Raw genomic sequence first — 19,323 nt, 5'->3', positions numbered from 1 at the left:
GTTGGCTCCTGTTGGAGAAAAGAGCTTCATAGTTCAGCTATGCCTTTTACTTATATAATCTGAGCAGTTAGTAGCAGATGCAGTTGGCTAGAAAACTTGAATCTCTTCTGCTATATTGAACGGAGGTTTCAGTTGGGCCTGTCTCTAGTTGTGGTTGTAGATCCTGCTTGCTCCTCACTTATTGTGAGTTGATTCTCATACTCCCTCTTTCTGATGTAACTTCAGATTTCAGCACTATGGCAGGAATTCTTACTTGTTAGTTTTCCAGCAGATGTTCCATATCTGGGGTGTATAGACACGATTTCCCCTCAGGCCTTGCTACTATTTCTGAATGAAAGGTGGGTGGAGATGCTGTTCTAACAGTGGGAAAATGTAGATGGGGAGAGTTGAAAAGAATTAAAGAAGGGCAGGAGGCACAGAGCGCAGCAGCTGCTGTTGTCACAAGTGAAAGCACTGCGAAACACTGTCCTTTTCTTTCCTTCCCCCGCACACTCAGGCTTTGGTGAGAATGGCAGAACAAACAGAATAACATATGTTGCCATATCCCAGGTCCTGTAAGGAGTGAAAGAGGCGTTAAATCCAGAAGCATAACTGCATAACTTGACCATTTTTTCTTGAAGGTTTCAGACAGATTCATGGGTCCCATCTGTGTAGTTTCCAGTTGGAATTAAGGCTAAAAGGATCAATGGTGAATACAACATCTTAGGAAGCTTTCAAAATAACAAGTTTGTTGAAGCTCAGAGAATTGGCCACAAGATTTGTTTTGGAGTGGAGCATTTAATGGTCTAAAAAAGTCCCTGCTCCTCCTTCTGACCATTTTTTCTGGAATCTTTTGACTAGTTTAATAGGGCTGCATGGCCTGAACATTTTAATGCTAAATTTGGGCCAGATGTTAGACATATGAAAGCAGTTTCCATGCTCATGCAATTGCACAAAGGCACAAGTGAGCATGAGAGCTATAACCTGTTGCTTTTTGCTAGGGATTGTCCCGTATATTTGATGCTGTTTCTGGTTGTCTCCTCATAGAATGTTTTTACCCTATCTGACTAAAACCCTCCAAGATGCTCTAACTACTAGAGGACTGGTAGCACTGCCAGCTGTGCTGAGCTGCTTCTTTAGCCTCCTCTCCAGGAGCATTGTGGTTTTGGCCCAGTTTCTTATCTACCTCTAGGTGCAGATTCGGGAGTGGGCAGTACATTAGCAGCAGTGCTAGGCTGCTGTAGCAATGGATGTGATTCCCACAGCTGCCCATGAGAACCTGAGAAGTGCCTGTAATGGAAGTTATGAAAGAGGAATGCTGGGGAAGAGATTTTTCTCTGGACAGTAAGAAAAGAAGCTGAGCAGTCTCAAATATCTATCTTTGTTTGACATCAATATCATTTAAAAAAAAAATGCTGTTCTTACAACGACCTTTGCTAGTGGTGTAAGGACATTGTAAACTGCTTCAAAAGAGTTTTGCTGTTTTCTGTGCATAACTTGTAGCAAAAGTATTGTTTTACCCCATCCCTAGCAAATGTTTAAGACTGAGTTAGATGGGGCCCTGGGCAACCTGAACCTAGTAGTTGACAATCCTGCCCAAAGCAGGGGATTGGAACTAGGTGATCTTTAAGGTCCTTTCCACCCAAAGCTATTTTATGATTCTATGATTTTTAAGTCTCTCACGGCTGTCCTACCTATCTGAAAATGTCACTGTTAGATAGGGCTATGACACAGATTTAGCTGTTGGCCTCAGCTGCACTGAGAGTGTATTTAACCTGTTATGGAGGGCAACTCTAGATGGTTTTTTCCTTTGATTTTAATTGAAAGAGAATTAATAACACATGTGTGCCGTAGAAGCTATGTAGTCTTTTCTCAGTTTCTTAAGAAGGCTAATCCAAAGTGAATGAAAGTCTATTCATATATAAAGCTCCAAAACCTTCATTTTCTTAGGAATCATATGATTGGCACTCAGAATATAGTGGCAGAAGCTTATTTTCTCATTACGTTTCCTTTGCATTTCCCTGTTATTTTGCACAAAGAATTTGGTCCAGCTGGGTTTTCAGCACTTAATTTCTGTACTCCAAAGGAAAAATACTAGAGAACAAGTTTTTCATCCTCACCGCTCTGATCGTTGGGAATGTAAAAATCCATGTTATGTATGGATTTATGGAGCTATAATGAGCAGAGTGGATTCAGTGAGGCATAGCACTACAAGAAAAATAGTTGGCCATCATAAAGTTACTTGAAAGACCCTTGAAATGCTCTATCAAGCATGTTTCATTTTATTTTTGATACGATGTTATGATTTTATGACAACACTAGAATTGTGATATCTGTTTACATTTTATCTGGATTTAATAGGTCAGGTTAAAGGAACAATACATGACTTTTTAATATTAGAAGGGGTGTCATTTTTGCTTTTTTTTTTTTAATGCGTTGTGAAAAGAAGGCTTTTTCTTTTCCCAAATTTGATAGAATCTAGATAAAAACGATGCTAGGAGTATCCAGTGTATCTCTTCTTTCTGGGCTTAGTCAACAGGTCATGAGAAAGGGGCCATAAGGAATAAGAAGTATCTAGTGACCAAAGTACCATTTTTCACAGCTGTAAACTGTGGTGGATGGTGGTTGGTGTGGGTTTGGTTTCTGCAACTTACAGGAGGAAGTATAAAGTAGCAAGAGGCCTCAGTATAATGCTGAGGTTCCAAATTAGCATAATACCTTGATTTATTGATTTATTTATTTATTTTTAAATTTGAAACAGTTGTATCCTGCCTTCATAGTTTCTGTGGCCCTTCTAGCTCTGCAGAGGGGCTGCAACTACAGTTGGTTAAATCAAGTTATAGCTGTCTATGACAAACTGTAGGATTTTAAACATGCAAGATCACATGAGATGTGAAGCTTCACCAAGCCACACAGGATGACTATAGGGCGCAGAAATGTTAACTGTGGAATTTCTTACCTTGGGTTGGTTGAAGTCGTTACAATCTTAGTGTTTTATCATGTGTATATGTAAAAGGGTGGGAGGGCAGGCAAGCAGCGGCATGCATCTTCCATTGTGCCTGGGGATGGTGTTCTCATAATACCAGAGGAAAGTTCAGGGAAATATTTGTGCTCAGTAATTACATTCTGCCTTTCTGTGCAAGGTAATTTCAGTCTTTGCAGTTGCCTTCATCTATCGAGGGAGCATAATGATAAAACTGCTTTTCTTCTATAATCTTGATTTTAGTTTCATATCATTTTTTTTCTGTATGTTATCTGAGCTTTGTCACCATACAAGCAGCAAAGAAGCAAGCAATTCTGATCAATAATTCTTGTGTTCCCACAGACACAGATGAAGAACTTGCTCCTTCTGTTCCTGCTAGCAGTGATGCTGCCTTTTGCATTTTCAGTAAGTAAAAGCTCTTCTGAATACCTTTGCAAGAAATTAAAGATACTTGTAGGAAGTATACCCAAAAGAACTAATGGGTTGAAGTCATCAGGCCTACTGTAGTACTTTAAGAAAAGTCTAATGTGGCAATTAAACAAGAAAATTCTGGTAGTGCCTTTGGCTTGAAAATTATCTGCAAAACAGTAATTGCTATAGTCTGCTTCAAAGCTTTAGAGAACTGACACTGGAAGTAAGACAAATGAATCTTTGGTTAGCTGATTTAAACCACTAAGGCTACACGAAAGAGAGAAGTTGTAGGGAGGTTTTAAGGGGGGATGTAATAATTATACTAAAGCAATTCAGTATTGTCAGAAACGGAGCATAGTTGTTAGAAACTCAGGTTCCTCTTCTTTTCTGGGGAAAAGTGGGACCTTTCTGAAGTAAATGAAGTTTGAGAGCAGTGCTTCTGAATTTGTCTTCAACTGTATTAATGAGTTGGACAGTCTGAGGTAAAGAGTGACCTGCTGAGTAGATGGGAAATCTTAGCAAAGGAAGAAGTGTTATGTTTATTAGATGTAAAGGAACAGAAGAGGGGGATGGGAAGAAGTAATTATCACCTGGAGTTGAGTCTTTAGTTGGAGTTGTGAGGAATTATATGCCGCTAAAATTAATGAGTCCATAACTTTTAATCTCTCAAGCAATTATGAAATTCTATTCCTATATTCAGTGTTTGCAAGTGCTTTGTAGGCCTCCTTTGAAGATAAGGGACAAGATGCCAGAAACCAAGCAGTTTTTTAGCTGTCATAGACTTCTTATCTTGAGTTGGAAATATGCTTAAATAAGATCTTTCTATCTCAGATCCTGAAGAAGATTATGCTTTATAGCAAAAGAACCACAAGCAGAATATACATTATTCAGTTCATCTGCACACCTGCCTATCTGCAGCCTGGTAATGTTTTGGAAGGGAAATGTCTGAAACACCCTATATGCAAATACAAATGCTGACATTTCTTTTTAGCATTAGACTGTCCCCTGTATGCAGTCAGTAGGTCCTCTTGAAGGCATGCTGAATGAAGGAAAAAGGTTTTGCTTGACCACCACTTTATTTCAGCTTCCCTAATGTGCTGGATCTGTCCAAGCTATGGGAAGATCCAACAGCACTGAGGCATTCTGCTGCGGTGATTCTCCATAGCGTACTGTGTAGAACCAAAGGTTTGTTTTGCCATATATTCTGATTCCAGCTGCATCATAAGCAGATGTCTAGAGAAATCTAATATGCATAATTTTCCTCAGTGTGCTTCCACTATCCAGTCACATGTGGTTCATGAACCCTTCAGGCTGGAGTCATCTCTGATTCTCTTCCCCAGACTTGTTCATTGCTTCCTTGAAGCAATCTAAACCTCTAATGGCACAACATTTCTGTCAAAACCAAGATTCTGCTCTTTAGTGATTAAATCATATGTCATCATTGTATTTGTTAGAATAGGATTTATCTTTTTTCCCTTTGCATCGCTTAATTTATGTACATGAAATCCCAATTTTCATTTTAGTGACCCGTCACTCATCCTATAGTGTCTTTCTGTAGTTCTTTGCAGTCTATCTCTAGTTCTCTGTCTTTAATTATTATGCTTATCATTCATCTTTGTTATTTCCTTGTTTATGGTGTAATTTGTGAATGTGTTGAGCGGTTCAGGTTCCTACAGAATTCTGCTGCTAATGTTAGTTTTTGCAGTGAATGGAGATTTCACTTCTACATTTGTTTTTGACTTCTGGCCACTTGTTTATTATCCATACAAGGATTTTCCTTCTGGCTTCTTAGCTTCCTTCAAAGCTTTAGGTGAAGGATTTTGTACAAATTTTGGAAATCTGAATGTATCAGACAGATTACCTTTGTTGGTATGTTTGCAAATATCTCAAAGAACTGCAACAGCCTTAGGAGGACTTGTCTTTAAAAAAGCCTAGTTGACTCTTCCCCAAATATATTTATGCAGGTATCTGCTAATTCTGTTCTCTGTTAGAGTTTCTATTAATTTATTTAGTAGATGCCAGTTTTGTAGTGTGTGGGTGTGTAATTCTTTGGGTTCTCCTGGGACCCATTTGTAAATTGGTGTCAGATTTTCCACTTCTCAATAATCACATACTGAAGCAGTTTTAGCTGAAAGTTGTCTGCCAGTATGTAATCATTTGTTTGTTTCAACCTTGAGTTCCTGTTAGGTCACTTGGATAAACAATTTCTAGTGACTTCATTCTGTTTGTTTTGACCACTTTTCCAAAATAAGTCTGTGGTCATAAAATGTTCTCACAATCCTCTTCTTTGTGGAACTTTCTTGAATGTCTCTTGTTTCTTCCTCAGGGATTTCAATAATTAATTTAACTTCTCTGCAGTGGCTGTGTCTTTTTAGCTTCTCTTATACTCTAGTCAGCTCCAGGCCACCCTGAGCCTCAGGAAGGCTTTCCATTTCTGAAAAGTAGCTATTACCTGCTCTGCCCACTAGCCAGTAAATTAGTCCTGAGGCAGCACCTACCTGGTTCTGCGGTAGGTGAGGCAGGTGCTACGCTCTGTCTAGCTGACAGAAAAGCAGGGGCTGCGGAAAGAGACAGCTATATTGTGCTAGAGCCCATAATGGGGTAGAAAGAGTGAGGTGTGCCAAGGGTGGTAAACATAGGGAATATAGGAATGGGTTGGGAACTATAAGGGAGTGGGTTAAGTACTCTAGGAGGAACCTAAAGTATCTGGGCTGAAGGGGGCTGAAGTTGTAGGGGAACAGATGGATTTTAGTGGGTTTGTTGGAGAGGATATGCTAACAAGCCAGGGTAGAGGGCAATGGAAGATGGACGCAGTGAGTTCAAACCTCAAGCCATTCAAACTGTTAAAACCTTGCTTTTTTCTTCTCTTTGAGAAACAGTTTATCTTAATAAGCTGCTCTCTTCTTCTGTATCATTTTGTGTTTCACTTCCTGCTGCCACCATCTTGTTCTCTCTTGTTCTTTTTTTTTTGCCCTAGGTTTGTTCAAATGCAATTCTTTGATTGCTTATTCATTATTCATAAAAATGGTACTTGGCATTCTTCACCTTCAGAGCTCTTTGCAAGCCTGCTGTGTCTGAGGCAAGATCAATGGTTAAGAGGGAATTATAAAAAATGCTTTGTTCATGTAGTTCTGATTCATTCGCCTATTTTTTGTTGCATTTTAGGCTAATAGCATAGCTGGTTACAGATGGATTTATCTTGAAAATGCATCTATTGGAATAATAGCATATAACTGCATTATAAATATCTGAGATATACTGAATGTTCTCAGCCTCCTGACAGTTAGGTGTGAACATTGAATGCCACATCTTGCTGTGTGGAAGTATTTTAAGTGGTCATCATTGCAGTACAAGACAGGTCTTCTGAACATAGAAAGGAGAAGGAAGTAGCTCACATCCTGAAGAGCATGTGGTTTTAGCATACATACCAGGTGTGTGTTTTTCAGTGCCTTGATGGCATTGCTAGGCTTTACTGGCCCTGACCAGCCTCCTTCCACCTTGTCCAGAGCCTGGGACACCATTTGAGCCCTCAGACCTGTCAGACCCACAGCAACAACACCATAATAGGGTCTGTTCCCAGCCCCATGGAGGTGCTTGATGCCATGAGACAGGCCTGGCTGTAAAGACAGCTAGGCTGTAAAGCCTAGCCTTGCTCTGCTGCCCCTGGGAGATCCTGCCACTGAACCCCAGCTCCCATGTCCTCCTGGCACCTTAACTGCTCTTTTTTTTTTTTTTTCAGTCTACCTCATTAATCTTTCTGTAAGAAGCTAACTCTTTCTAAGCAATTATTATTCAAACCAAGTAAAGCTCCACAAAGACTTCTATTAGCCCAATCTTTGGCAATTAAACCATTATGGAATAAATGGCTGTGGTGATAACTTTCTTCTGTAAAACATTTCGTTTTTACCTTTCTTTCATAGATGTTTCAACAGCAAGGCTAGAATTCAAGTTGTGTTAAGATAAGCCTTATTTCAGAAAACATAAACCCCAGAAAGTTGGTGTTTATCAAACAAGAGTAGTGCAATGTCATTTATTTGAGAAATACTGTGAAAGATTAAAGAGAAACACTCTGGTTTTAATTGTAGTTTTACACCAGAGAAGTGCCATATAAAATGAAAGTTACATCTGGGGAATCAACTTTGCGTTACTCAAGTTATCATTGGCAGCTGTATCTATATTCACTGGGTAACAATTGTACACAGACTTGTACTTCCAATGTAAAGAATTTCAAATGTAAACTTACAGTGTAAATTTCCCACCAGTCTCGGTGTTGGCACTGAGATGTTCCTGGGTCTGAATGGAATCTTTTAACTGCATGATGCAGTTTCAGAAGTCAAAATAACAACTTTTCAGCATCCAGAAGGATCCTCTAATTGCAGCTCAGTGGAATAAAGATATTGTGACCTGCTGAGCTAAAATTAAACAGTAGTCTTGTCCAAAACTGATCATGATTGTTGGAGCTGTATAATGCGGTATCTTATTGCTGCTTGTCTATTTGGAAAGGCAGCACAAAGTGTCATGGAACAATTAAGGTTGAGTAGGCCATCAAAGGTGCCCAATGAGTAGGGAAACACTAAATGTGGAAGATTGTGACTGGAATTTAGTTTGTTTGAGCCTGTGTTTGCAAATCTTCACTGCTCTCTCTGGACTGTGTAGTAAATGTATGTTTGCTTTCATAGCTTATTAGTAATTAGTGTCAAGGCTCTAGGGGAAAATACTTACATTGACTCATAATCCATATTAAGTTATATGAGCTTTGTAGATCATTGCATCTCTACAGTGCACATCTGGGATGCGCTCTCTGCCTGTGCATAGTTTCCTATCCATGTCATTGAACTGATTGAGAAGTGTTTCAGGGGCCCTCTTTAAGTTGTTCCTACATATTGCCTGCATTTTCAGGCTTTCTGAGTCAAGTACCACTCATAGCTTCTTTTCCAGTACATTTCCTATGTAAAAATATATATTTTATGATACATATTATACTATCTAGTGCCATTTTCCAGAGTTATCTTATTGCGTATGCCTGATACATACTGAAATTCTCTTTAAAGACAAAGACTCCAGCTGTAGTAATTCAGAGACATAGGTCCTCTATTTGCTTGCTTTGTCAGAATCAGTTGGCTTGATAAAGCAGGTGCTCCAACTACATCACTAACACATCTGTCAAGGAACTGATGAAAGGAATGCACTGTCCATAAAAATGAAATCACTGACCTTCTAAACTTTTGAACCACTGCAGCTTGCTTACCAATGAGCACTGAGAGCCTGTGGTTCCAGGGTCATGTTTTCTTCATCAATGTTGCTTGAAGATAAACATTTCCATTGCTTTAACAGGCAATAGAATGTGACAGAGCAGCTAGGCATTAACTGGCCATCCTTTCTGGAGTTTTCAGAAGTGAGATAGTTGTATACTTTCTCTGGCTTTTTCTGAAACATTAAAATATATACTTATTGCAGATAGAGGATCTACATTCTTGAATGCATGCTAAACTCAAGCAGGGGGAGAACATAGCCAATTGAATTAATAGCATTGATTAAGTTTTCAGGCCGTTAGTTCCAGCGTCCGGCAGGGCCTGGCATTTAGCAATTCTGGCTGACAATAGATAAAAGTATTCTGGAGTCAGAGCAGAGTATAAAGAGGCTTTGGGGACAGAAATTAGCTGATAGCATCTTAAAACATCTTGTTATCAGAATATGTGATAATAATTTCCTTATTTATTTTGTTGCTTTATATTTGTGCACGCATGCATACAGTCATGTCACTGACATATTGGGAGTTGTGTTCCTATTAAAATATTTCTAACACCATACAGTTTTGGAAGGATTCTTCTGTCCAATACTCCTTTTGGGTTGTACATAAATGGAGTAATACTGAGAAAATGATTGTTTCTGCACTCTGCAGATATATAAGGATTACAACAAAGAGTCCCTGCAGATTTTGCTCTCTGTAGAAGGAATAAAGAATGCTACTTCTGTAGGAGGGATATTGCAATATTTATCATGTTGGTGTGTGTGTCAGGGAAGGGTTTTTTGTCCTAATTGCCTTCCAGTAATCTGACTTTCAAATGCTCCTCCCTTGGACTTTTATGTACATGTTTTCTTCACCCTTATGTCGACTGAAAGATTCCTTGTTTCCAGGGTGAGCTAATACTGCTCCTAAATCAGTCAGCTGATATAGAGGAATAAGACTGCAGAGAATTAGAGCGGTAGCATGTTTCATTCTTTTGGGAGTAAGGGAGGAGGGATTACAGGGGGCAGAATTAGGTGCCTGAAAGAAACACTTGGGAAAATAAGACGCTTTTCTGAAAGCTAAAACTCTATTGATGGGATTACTCCCAGAAAGGCAAATGAGAATGCCAAAAGCAAACACTGAGCTGAATATTTGGAACAGAACAATGGTAGCTAGGTTTGGCAAGAGGTCAGAGAGACATTGACTTGGCAGACAGAAAATATGTGGAAGTGGCTGTAACCTGGGTAGTGCCATTGAGTGTGCAGAGTAAAGGTAAACAGAGTTAGTCTGAACTAGAAAACTTGTCCTGAAGCATTTTGCTTGCTGAGGTGTTAGAAAGAAATGCACAAAAACTTACATGAAGAAAATCAAATAGCATAGGCCAAGAAAAATGAGCTTCACACTAAAGCAGTGGAGGCAGGATGAAAATGGAGTGACTCTGGAGAATGATAGTTGTGGGTATGGTTGTAGCAACTGCATAAATATGGTAAGATATCTCTCTGTGTTGCCCCATCTGTAGCAGGGAATTACTTCTTAAAAGTGGCCGAGAGGAAGAAAAACAAGACTGTAACTCAAGAACTTGCAGTCAGGCAGGGAGTATGTGCAGAAAATTACAAAAACTGTTTATATGACAAGGAAGGATTAACTCATGCATCTTGCCCAAACTGAATTCATTGGATAATTTATAATTATAGGATAGTTCCTATTTCTAGAAGAGATTTGTATGTCTTATGTAAAAATGATTAACTGAAGTGAAAAATACGTTCAGAAAGCAAGGAGCTCCTGCCTTCTCTGTAGGCCCTGGAAAGCAACCGTGGTGGGTGCGAAGTGTGAATTGGGTGGGGTAATATCCCTGCAATAGTGAAATTCTACATCTCTAGCACGTTCCTCCACTCCAGTAGAAAACTCTTACAACGACACCAGCTGCCTGATCATCAGGGAGTAATTTACATGAGAATGCAGGAGGGATAACAGGAAGGGATGGTAACAGAACACAAGCAGGGAGATGTGGAGGGTGAAGCTGTGGGGTGAAGTAATCTAGTCACAAAAGGGGCTCTGTGAATCTAGAGGATAGGCTGGGAGCCAGACCCAGAGGTTATGTAGATTTGGAATACAGTATGGATGAAAGAAAATTGGACTATGTCCCTTTTTTTTTTTTTTTTTTTTTTTTACCTTTCATTTTCAATAATGGATTGTAATTACACACCAAAATAACAGCCTTACAGCCTTAATCTGAATTAGCAAGTTAGCCTTGGCCTGCATGAACCAGCAAGCATGAAACTGCACTGCAAATAGATAATGACATTATGAAATGATGCCTGCTTGCAATACTCAGCTCTCAGAAGGAGCTGCTTTTCATCGTGCAAGAGCAGCCTGGACCAACCGAAGATTGCTTGTCTCACTGCACGCAATTTAGATAGTCTCCTGATGTCTTTACAGCATGAATGATCTGCCACTAGATTATCACATGGGCTCTTGCTTGAAGTAATAGATGTAGATAGAAAATGTATTTTATTCACCTGTCTTCATAGTCCTTCTACCACAGCAGACATACAGCTTGTTGGAGTCTGTCTTGTGTTCCAGAATAATGGACTGCAGGCAGGAGTTGCTGTGGATCCTTGCATATTGCTGAATGAAATTGCAGATTATTAAGATGAGAGGGAAAAGGAAATGGAAATTGCAAAGATACAATTTCTGACTCCTTTTTGAGTCTTCCTCTGCCTTTTTTCTCCTCGTTAACTCAAATACCTAAATGCCCAAATGGTATGTATTATCTTACCATCTGTGTAATATGGATGTAAACTGCCTAAAAGGTGCAGTTGGTCAGCAAATCCTATCTTTACAGTCTCACTCCCTGAGCAATCTTTCATTTACTGTTTTTTTTTGCAGACGTTGCATTCTGCAATTATTTTTATTTTCAGGATGTTGATATTCTTCCCACTAAATCATAGTATCCTTGGAGTTAGAAGGGACCTCCAAAGGCCATCTAGTCCAACACCCCTGCAGTGAATAGCAACACCGTTTTCTGCTATATGCAGACCCTGTCAGCTGCAGCAGGCCTGCTTCCTGAAAATTTATTCTGTATGCTTCTACAACAATGTATTTTGTGTAATTCTATTGCAATTATAACATCTTATCCACGTTATCATGCTGATTTCTCTTAATGTAAGTATTCAGAATGACTTTCTAAAACAGAATGAGTTAAGGCTACTGCTAGTGATGGCCCATGCCTTAACATGTAAAATGTTGTGCAGGTGAAAAACATCCAAATACAGATATTCTTTTTTTTTTCTGCCATAAGATCTGTGTTCTAGGGGTTTACTTACTGCTTCCTTCATTTCTTCTAAGTATCTGGCTTGGAGCCAAAGATTTGGAGTTAAGGGGTTGTGTTTATCTGGTCTGGAGTGACAGTGCTCACAGCTCCTGAATTAATGGTTTGTGTCTACTGCCTTGCTGAGAAGGAGTTGTTAACTTTCAAATGATTATTCCAAAGTACTGAGATTATGAAGTTGGAGCTGCTGTATGTCTTCAAGAATATACTACTTCTTGTTACTAGAAGCTTGGCTTTTCTCATGTATTGCTCTCTGCCATGTTTCATACTAGGAATGCAAGGCAGCAACACAGTCTGTTTTGCAAGAGAACAAATAGGTGTTCTGCTTCATTTTCATTGTGTATGTTTGTTTGTCGTTTTCCTTATGTCTGTTTGATATGTTTGTGTTTTGTTTTATTTGCAGGGCCATAGGATGAGGCGGCAGGCTGGTCTTTGGGGAAGCTGGGGTGAATGGGGCAAGTGCAGTCGGAGCTGTGGTGGTGGAGTCAGTGTTCGGCAGCGGCGCTGCTATTTCCAAAGGTAAGGTCTGACCTCATTTTTCTTTCTTTAAATGTAGGAAAAAGTTATCTAAGTCCACTTTGACATAATCCTTTGCTTTAATCTCATCACTGCTCTTTTGAAGAAGACTGTCTTTAACATGTCTTTGCTTTGACTCCTTTGCTTGAATACAGTGATCTCTCTTTGAGATCTGAGGCTGTACAATGAGGTAACTGGTATGGCAGCACCTATTCAATCAGGTCTAGTGTGGGAGACCTGGGGGAGTTGGAGGAGAGGTCAGACCATTTGGTTGCTCTCTCAGGAGCCAGTGGCTATGCCAAGATTTTCTCAGACTTATGATTTCCAGGAAGATAAATTGCCCCAGTGAGTGGTGCAGGAGTGGAGTACGCTTAAGCAATGTTAATGCAGTGCCATATCATTTGTAGCTGATTAGTGATGACAATGACTAGAAGTGTACTTATTGGGAATTATGAACTTGAGAGATCCTGTTGTATAAAAAGCAAGAAAAGGAGGAAAAAAAAATAACCTTCAGCCTCAATAACATCAGAGGGGGAAAGAAACCACCTCACCCCGATATAAAGAAGGATTGTCTTTGAAGGCTGCCTGTCATGGTATACACTCATGTCTTGTTGCCTGATTGGAATTCCTGGGGACTTGTCTCTCCATTTTAGAAGTGCTGAGATGTTAGATTTTTGTTGACTTTTCAGATCAATATACTTCATGGCTGTTATTCCCCATAATTCTCAGCTGAAAACATTTGACTGGAACCAGTGTTGCACACTCTTCATGGGCATCTTTAGCTCTCCCTAGGAATGAGCTTAGAGTGCATATAAATAGCACAGTAAGTGATATGCATACCTATTCTGAATTAGCCACTGATGTCTTTCTTGGAATATGTGTCTGGATCTGGTAAGGATATGTCAGCTATATGCTAGCGGACAAAGGACAAAAAGTTCTGCTTCCATTACTTAGTGAAAATAGTGCTGAAGAGCTATCCTGTAATTGTTCTTGTTTTATGTTTCATTCATGACAGATCACAGTCTGTAGCAGAAAATAGCAATAGAAAATGCAGACTTGCATTAGTAAGAAAAAAGAAGTGCTTTTTCATTATTTTGCTGCTTCAGGAGACTGTGTAAATATTGTATGCTGTATGTGAAGGTTATTTGGGATATCTACCGTGAGATGATTTTTTTTCCTGGGTTCAGAGAGCTTAATGGGGTTTTTTTGGTGTTTCAGGACAGAAAGTGCTTCCAGTTGCATTGGACCAACTCAAAGCTATCGCTCATGCAATATTCAGGTAGAGTACAGTGTTTGTACTCTGTTGGGTTTTTTTGCTTTCTTGTTGCTCCTTTTCCCATTCATGTTTAGAAGTGATACGCTATTGTTAGATTCTCTTTCTCCGGCATTACTGATGAATGCTGTTCATCAATGGTATCTCTTCAAAAGAATATTGATCCCAAACAAGAATTTATCCTAAGATTTTACGTGTGAGAGAGAAGGGACAGTTTTTAGCTGCACACTTAGTTCTCCTCCTTTTCCTGATGGCCTGTTGAAAATGTTTTCTCCTCCAAACAGAGCTGTCCGGAAAGCTCCAGAGATTTCCGTGCGGAGCAGTGTGCAGAGTTTGATGGGACAGAATTTCAAGGAAAGAAATACAAGTGGCTTCCGTATTATGGAGGTAATAATAAGTCCTGCAAAGTAGAGTTGCTCTTCATCTCTGACTATCAACAGTATGTTTTAAAGTGACTATAATGTTACAGACTGTATTCTTACAGTAGATATTTCCCCAGCTGGAGTAGCAAGGAGGTTTGGGGCATGGAAATAATCTTTTTGTCAGCAGGAAAGCATTGCTGACATGAAGATGCTGGATACATGCGCAAAGAGACACCTACCACAGCAGCAGTTCAAAATTGTCTCTTGTAACAGCTGTTCTTTCAGGAACGTTGCTCAAGAAAGCTGGAACTCGCTGCAGCTGATCATAAAGTATTAAAGAAGCCACAGCTCTGCTGTATTTTACTGTATTTATGAAAGAATACTAGCAAGATGCATGAGAAATAAATGCATGTAACTAATAAGTCCTTTAGAAAACATGAGATATTTGCAATTGGCCCACACTTTCTTGAGAAACTGCTTCAGAAGGCAGATTTAGGAATGAGAGTTCCTCGTTCTGATCATTCCCCGTGGCTTGCTGTCTGTTAAAATAACAGCTTTCTTGTGTTCTATACCAACACTTACTCTCTTTCCAAAAAGCTTTGTACTCACTCCATGGAGCATAAGAAGAGTTCTATTAAGGAACAACCTAATATCCCCATGGGCCAACATGACCTCTCTAGCACCTGCCAATCAGGGTGCCTGAGGAAAAGGATGCATACAGTGAGGCTTTCCCAGTGTACTTTTCCATCATCCAGCAGTTTGTGACCCAGAAATCTGCTCGATACTTGCCACTTAATATTAGTTCACTCCTCTTTCTGCTTTTGTGATCTAAAACCAAGACTCTGATGCATTAGCAATCTATTAGCCATGGTACACACTATTTTTTTTCTCTCCTACCAGCACCTAATAAGTGTGAGTTAAACTGTATTCCAAAGGGAGAAAACTTCTACTACAGACACAAGGAAACTGTGATAGATGGAACTACTTGTGAACCTGGCAAGCGGGATATCTGTGTAGAGGGAGTTTGTCAAGTGAGTCATCCTGTTGCTTCCTTCCTCTGCCATTGCGTCTATTCGTCTTTCAGGTTCTTCTCTTTCTTCTACTTGGCCCTTTGTAATGATATCTAAAAAGTGGATTCATTCAGTTTCTGAGATGCTGAGGAGGATATCAACAGCATTTATCTACCTTTCTCTGGAAGTGAAAGGGAAGAGGTCAGCTCTGTCCTTCACTTGTCAACAGCTTTCCTACCTTCTGATTTCCCACGTTCCTTAGGTTCAGACTTTCCCATAAGAACAGTCCATCATTTAGCCATTTTGTCTTTCTTTCCCTTGTCATTATGGTTTATTCATATTGATGCGCCTGTGCCCTGACAGGCTGTTGGCTGTGATAACATACTAGAATCTACCAAGAAGGAGGACAAGTGCCTGCAGTGCGGAGGAGATAACAGCACCTGCTATGATGTGAAGGGCACTTTTGATGTGCGCAACCTCCCCAAAGGTACAGATGATCTGTATAGTTCAGGCAGGTGATAAGGGAAAGGTTAAAAGTAAACTAATGTGGCACTTTAGCGTCAGAAAAAGTATTGATTGCCTTACTCAGGGAATCATTTTCTCAGTCTCATAAGAGTCAAATGTACTTGAAATGCTCCTGGTGTCTCTCCCTGTTCAGTCTCTAACAGATGCTATAAATGTACCATGTGAATATAGCTCTATACCATTTTCATAAGAATATCCCTATACACAGTGTCTCAAAAACCCTACTAGAATTTCTGCAAGGCTATAAATGGAACTGAATCTTCTGCATTTGGCCAACTTTGAGTCATTTCAAGACAACTGTGCTGTGATCAAATCTCAGTCAAGACCTGATATGCCAGTTACTGAAATCCTAGATTTTAGAATATAAAAAAAATGACTTTGCACTAATACACATGCTTACTTTTCTGAGGTGTAGTTGAAACTGTATGCCCATGGATTGACATCTTGAGAGTTTTTGGTGAAGCTATTCAGAATACAGATAAAGTGACAACTGAAATGCGTTGAACCACCATCATAAAGCTCATCCAGTTGTTCAGATACAAATGAAATTGGAAGAGTCATTGATGCACAAATGTGACTGTACTATCAACAAATAGATATTGAATAATCCCCTTAATTTTTCTTCAGGGTACAATCAAATGTTCATCATCCCTGTGGGAGCCACCAGCATCCAAATCAAGGAGGTTATGCCAAGCAGGAACTTTATGGGTAAGACTGATATTGGAACATATATTTCAGTCTGTTTGGACTCCAGCCATTGCATTAAAATTTGGTTTTTAGGTACACTAGGATTTGTGAGGTTGGCCTTGATAGTTAGATCTGGCAGAGGGGAAAACTCTAAAAATCAGGTCTGAATACTGAGTATCTTTGAAGTATTAGTGATGCTCAACTCTGGGCTTCAGATTTACCTCATTTTCACTGAAGAAGGTAAAGTCAGGACAGGAATAAGCTGGAGGAATTTGGCTGTGCAGCATATAAGTGCTTTCTCTGCAGCAAAGCTGGCAAAAACTGAATGTACAGCAGCTTCTGGCAAGTAAGTGCTAGGCTAGTCCAGCATTTTTGGTGGATAATGTTCACCTTTATTTGCCCCACCTGTGATGCAGAATTTAGTGAAAATGGGAGCATGCCTGTTGAATTCTTATTGTTCATTTTTATATGTGAATTTTTGCAATGGTGATAGGTGCTGCCATATTAGATTGTCACTCCACTTAAGAGGATTGCAGTATTAATGCAAAGAGGTGGTGCTCAAATGATGACGCTGAGAGCTCTGTGAGCTGCCAGTACCTTGAAAGTCCAGAACAGGCACTGTCTTGCAGTAGTTAGAACCAGCTTTCAAGTCATAAATGTTAATTTATTGCCTTTTCTTCTCTGGCATGTGGGTTTATCCAGCTGTCAAGAATGTGCAAGGGGATTACTATCTGAATGGGCATTGGACAATTGACTTCAGCCGAACGCTACATATAGCTAGCACAGTTATGCACTATGATCGTGGCTCAGAAGGTGATCTTGCTCCAGAGCTCCTCCATGCCAGGGGTCCCACCACAGAGCCCTTAGTCATTGAGGTAAGTGGCTGTGCTTGCCCTCACCGATACAGTCTTGTTTTGCATAGCAGTCCTCACTTAGTGCAGTGGAAGTGCATTGGTGGAGATGAGATGGGAAATACTCTTGAAGGATAACTGGGCCTCCAGAAATCTTACAAAACTGTAGGCCCTTAATCTAGACCCTGCTGCTTTTCTTGCAGAAAACACACTGTTATGCTCTGGTTCTGAGGCCCTAAAAGGAGCAAAGCATGGCTTGATGTATTCCTCTGAGCTCTAACTTTGAGATGAGTCTGCACAGAATGGATTTGGTGCAGGGACAGGCTCTAGGGTACTGCATATTTTAATGTACCATAGGCCGTGTCAGGGTATTACTGTAACAGACCCAGTAGATCTTCTGCCTGTGAGAGAGATGGATACACCCTTTTCTGAAAAATGATACTCCCTAGATAATCAGAGAAAGCAAGGAGAAAATACAGCCTAGAGAAAAAGACCTCTTTGAACTGGAGGGACCAAGTCAGCTCAAACCCTCAGGCACAGTGGGGAAATGCTGTGAAGAGAAGTGCTGCTGCTATTTTCATGACTTTATCCCATGCTTTCATAGCTCATCAGTCAGGAACCAAACCCAGGAGTACAGTACGAATACTACCTGCCTACACACAGACATTCCACAGGTTACAGCTGGAGCTACAGTTCCTGGAGTGAGTGCAGCTCAGAGTGTGGAGGAGGTAAGGGGGCAAGACCTGGTCTCTGGCTACGTGGTTCAAGGTTTATATCCACACCATGAAGACGCTGTGTGCTGCCCTCTGCAGCTGCTTCTCAGCAGTCTCCTACTGGAAGACAACACAGATATCTGCTGGTGGCAGTTAAGGTTTTCTCAAGGGAGAGTCACATATGGAATCACAAGAGGATTGTGCTCCTTGCATTGTCCTGTCTAATTTTACATGTCTTAGACTTGTTAATTGGATCATGGATCATAGGGATGTGTTTGTTTTATTTTGTCCTGCCTCAGTTCTTAATGTCCTCTGCAGGCCTTTTCAAACACTTGAAACCACTTTCCAAGCTGAGCTGATCTACAAAACTGGGTTGTATCACACTGTTATACCTCTGCTATCACCTGTAAGATTCAATTTCTCTGAACAGGAAGATTGTCAGATTTCATGGGGTGTCACCACATGTTCAGTTTGCATCAGCAAAACTATTGATTTTAAACTAAAAAACAACAACCAAAAAATGCCCCAACAATCAAACCAAAAACCTCCATCTGACTGTGGAGTTTCTGTCTGCCTCTTCTTGTCTTGCTGATGGCCTTTTCAGTAGCTCTTGCCATACTGTGGTTGTGGGAGCTGATATTCTATACCTGTAAGAAACATGAAGAGTTACAACATCTAGTCTTCACAAGACTGACCTACTAGGTCTAACAGCACACACCAAGCGGGGTTCCTTGGTGAGCAATATATGCATATGACATCTCCCTTGTGACTCTTAACCCACTCAAACAAAAGGAAAAGTTCCCTCACCTATACAGAATTATTCTGTCTTTTTTATTTCCTGTGAACTTGTATACTGTAAGTAGGCATCATTCATAGATGTGGTGACAGACCAAGAGCTGCACCTGACTCTTCCAGGTTGGTGAGTTGCAGGTGTGGATTCAGTGCTGCTTTAGAATCTTGTCTTAGCAATGCTACTGCATTTCAAACACCAGTGCATTGTCCTGGGTGCCCTACATTGATCAGTATACTTTCTTGTTTGACCTTCAGGCTTCCAGTCCCGTTTGGTGTTTTGTACCATAGACAATGAAATTTATCCAGACTATATGTGCAGTAACAAACCACGACCAGACAATAACCGGACATGTGGCCATCAGACTTGTCCCCAAACAAAACGGTAAGATTTCCTTTCCACTTCTGAGCTCTGTCTTCCTCCTGAGGTGCTTTTGGAGCCAGGAGTGCTTGGCACTTTCCAAGGAAATGTTTCACTTCTTAGAGAAAGCCCAAGACAAAGCTGGGGATGATAACTATGTGACAAGTGTTTTTATGTGCACAAGAAATGGTCTTGATATGTCCTATGTTCATTTCATAGATCAGTTACATTTTCTTTCTAGCATAATTGTGGAAGTCTTCTAGCCCACAGGTGGGAAAGGTAGAATCTGTGGAAGAAGGTAG

General features: G+C 40.2%; 1 protein-coding gene across 3 annotated transcripts in view; it reads left to right on the top strand.

The window, feature by feature from the left end:
- The window catches only part of PAPLN (papilin, proteoglycan like sulfated glycoprotein), a 49,073-nt gene that overhangs the window by 7,485 nt on the left and 22,265 nt on the right, over positions 1-19,323 (top strand). For all 3 annotated transcript variants that reach the window (XM_090141035.1, XM_090141034.1, XM_031593597.2), the window contains exons 2-11: positions 3,305-3,367; positions 12,338-12,453; positions 13,669-13,729; positions 14,008-14,110; positions 14,986-15,116; positions 15,459-15,582; positions 16,248-16,328; positions 17,010-17,182; positions 17,763-17,886; positions 18,919-19,045. In XM_090141035.1, coding sequence (XP_089997161.1) covers positions 3,311-3,367; positions 12,338-12,453; positions 13,669-13,729; positions 14,008-14,110; positions 14,986-15,116; positions 15,459-15,582; positions 16,248-16,328; positions 17,010-17,182; positions 17,763-17,886; positions 18,919-19,045 — 1,097 coding nt within the window. In that variant the 5' untranslated portion in view covers positions 3,305-3,310. The remainder of the gene's footprint in view (positions 1-3,304; positions 3,368-12,337; positions 12,454-13,668; positions 13,730-14,007; positions 14,111-14,985; positions 15,117-15,458; positions 15,583-16,247; positions 16,329-17,009; positions 17,183-17,762; positions 17,887-18,918; positions 19,046-19,323) is intronic.

This window comes from Phasianus colchicus, chromosome 5 (genome assembly GCF_987193195.1).
Source record: "Phasianus colchicus chromosome 5, bPhaCol1.hap1.1, whole genome shotgun sequence".
Lineage (NCBI taxonomy): Eukaryota > Metazoa > Chordata > Aves > Galliformes > Phasianidae > Phasianus > Phasianus colchicus.
This window is presented reverse-complemented; position numbering and strand designations above follow the sequence as displayed.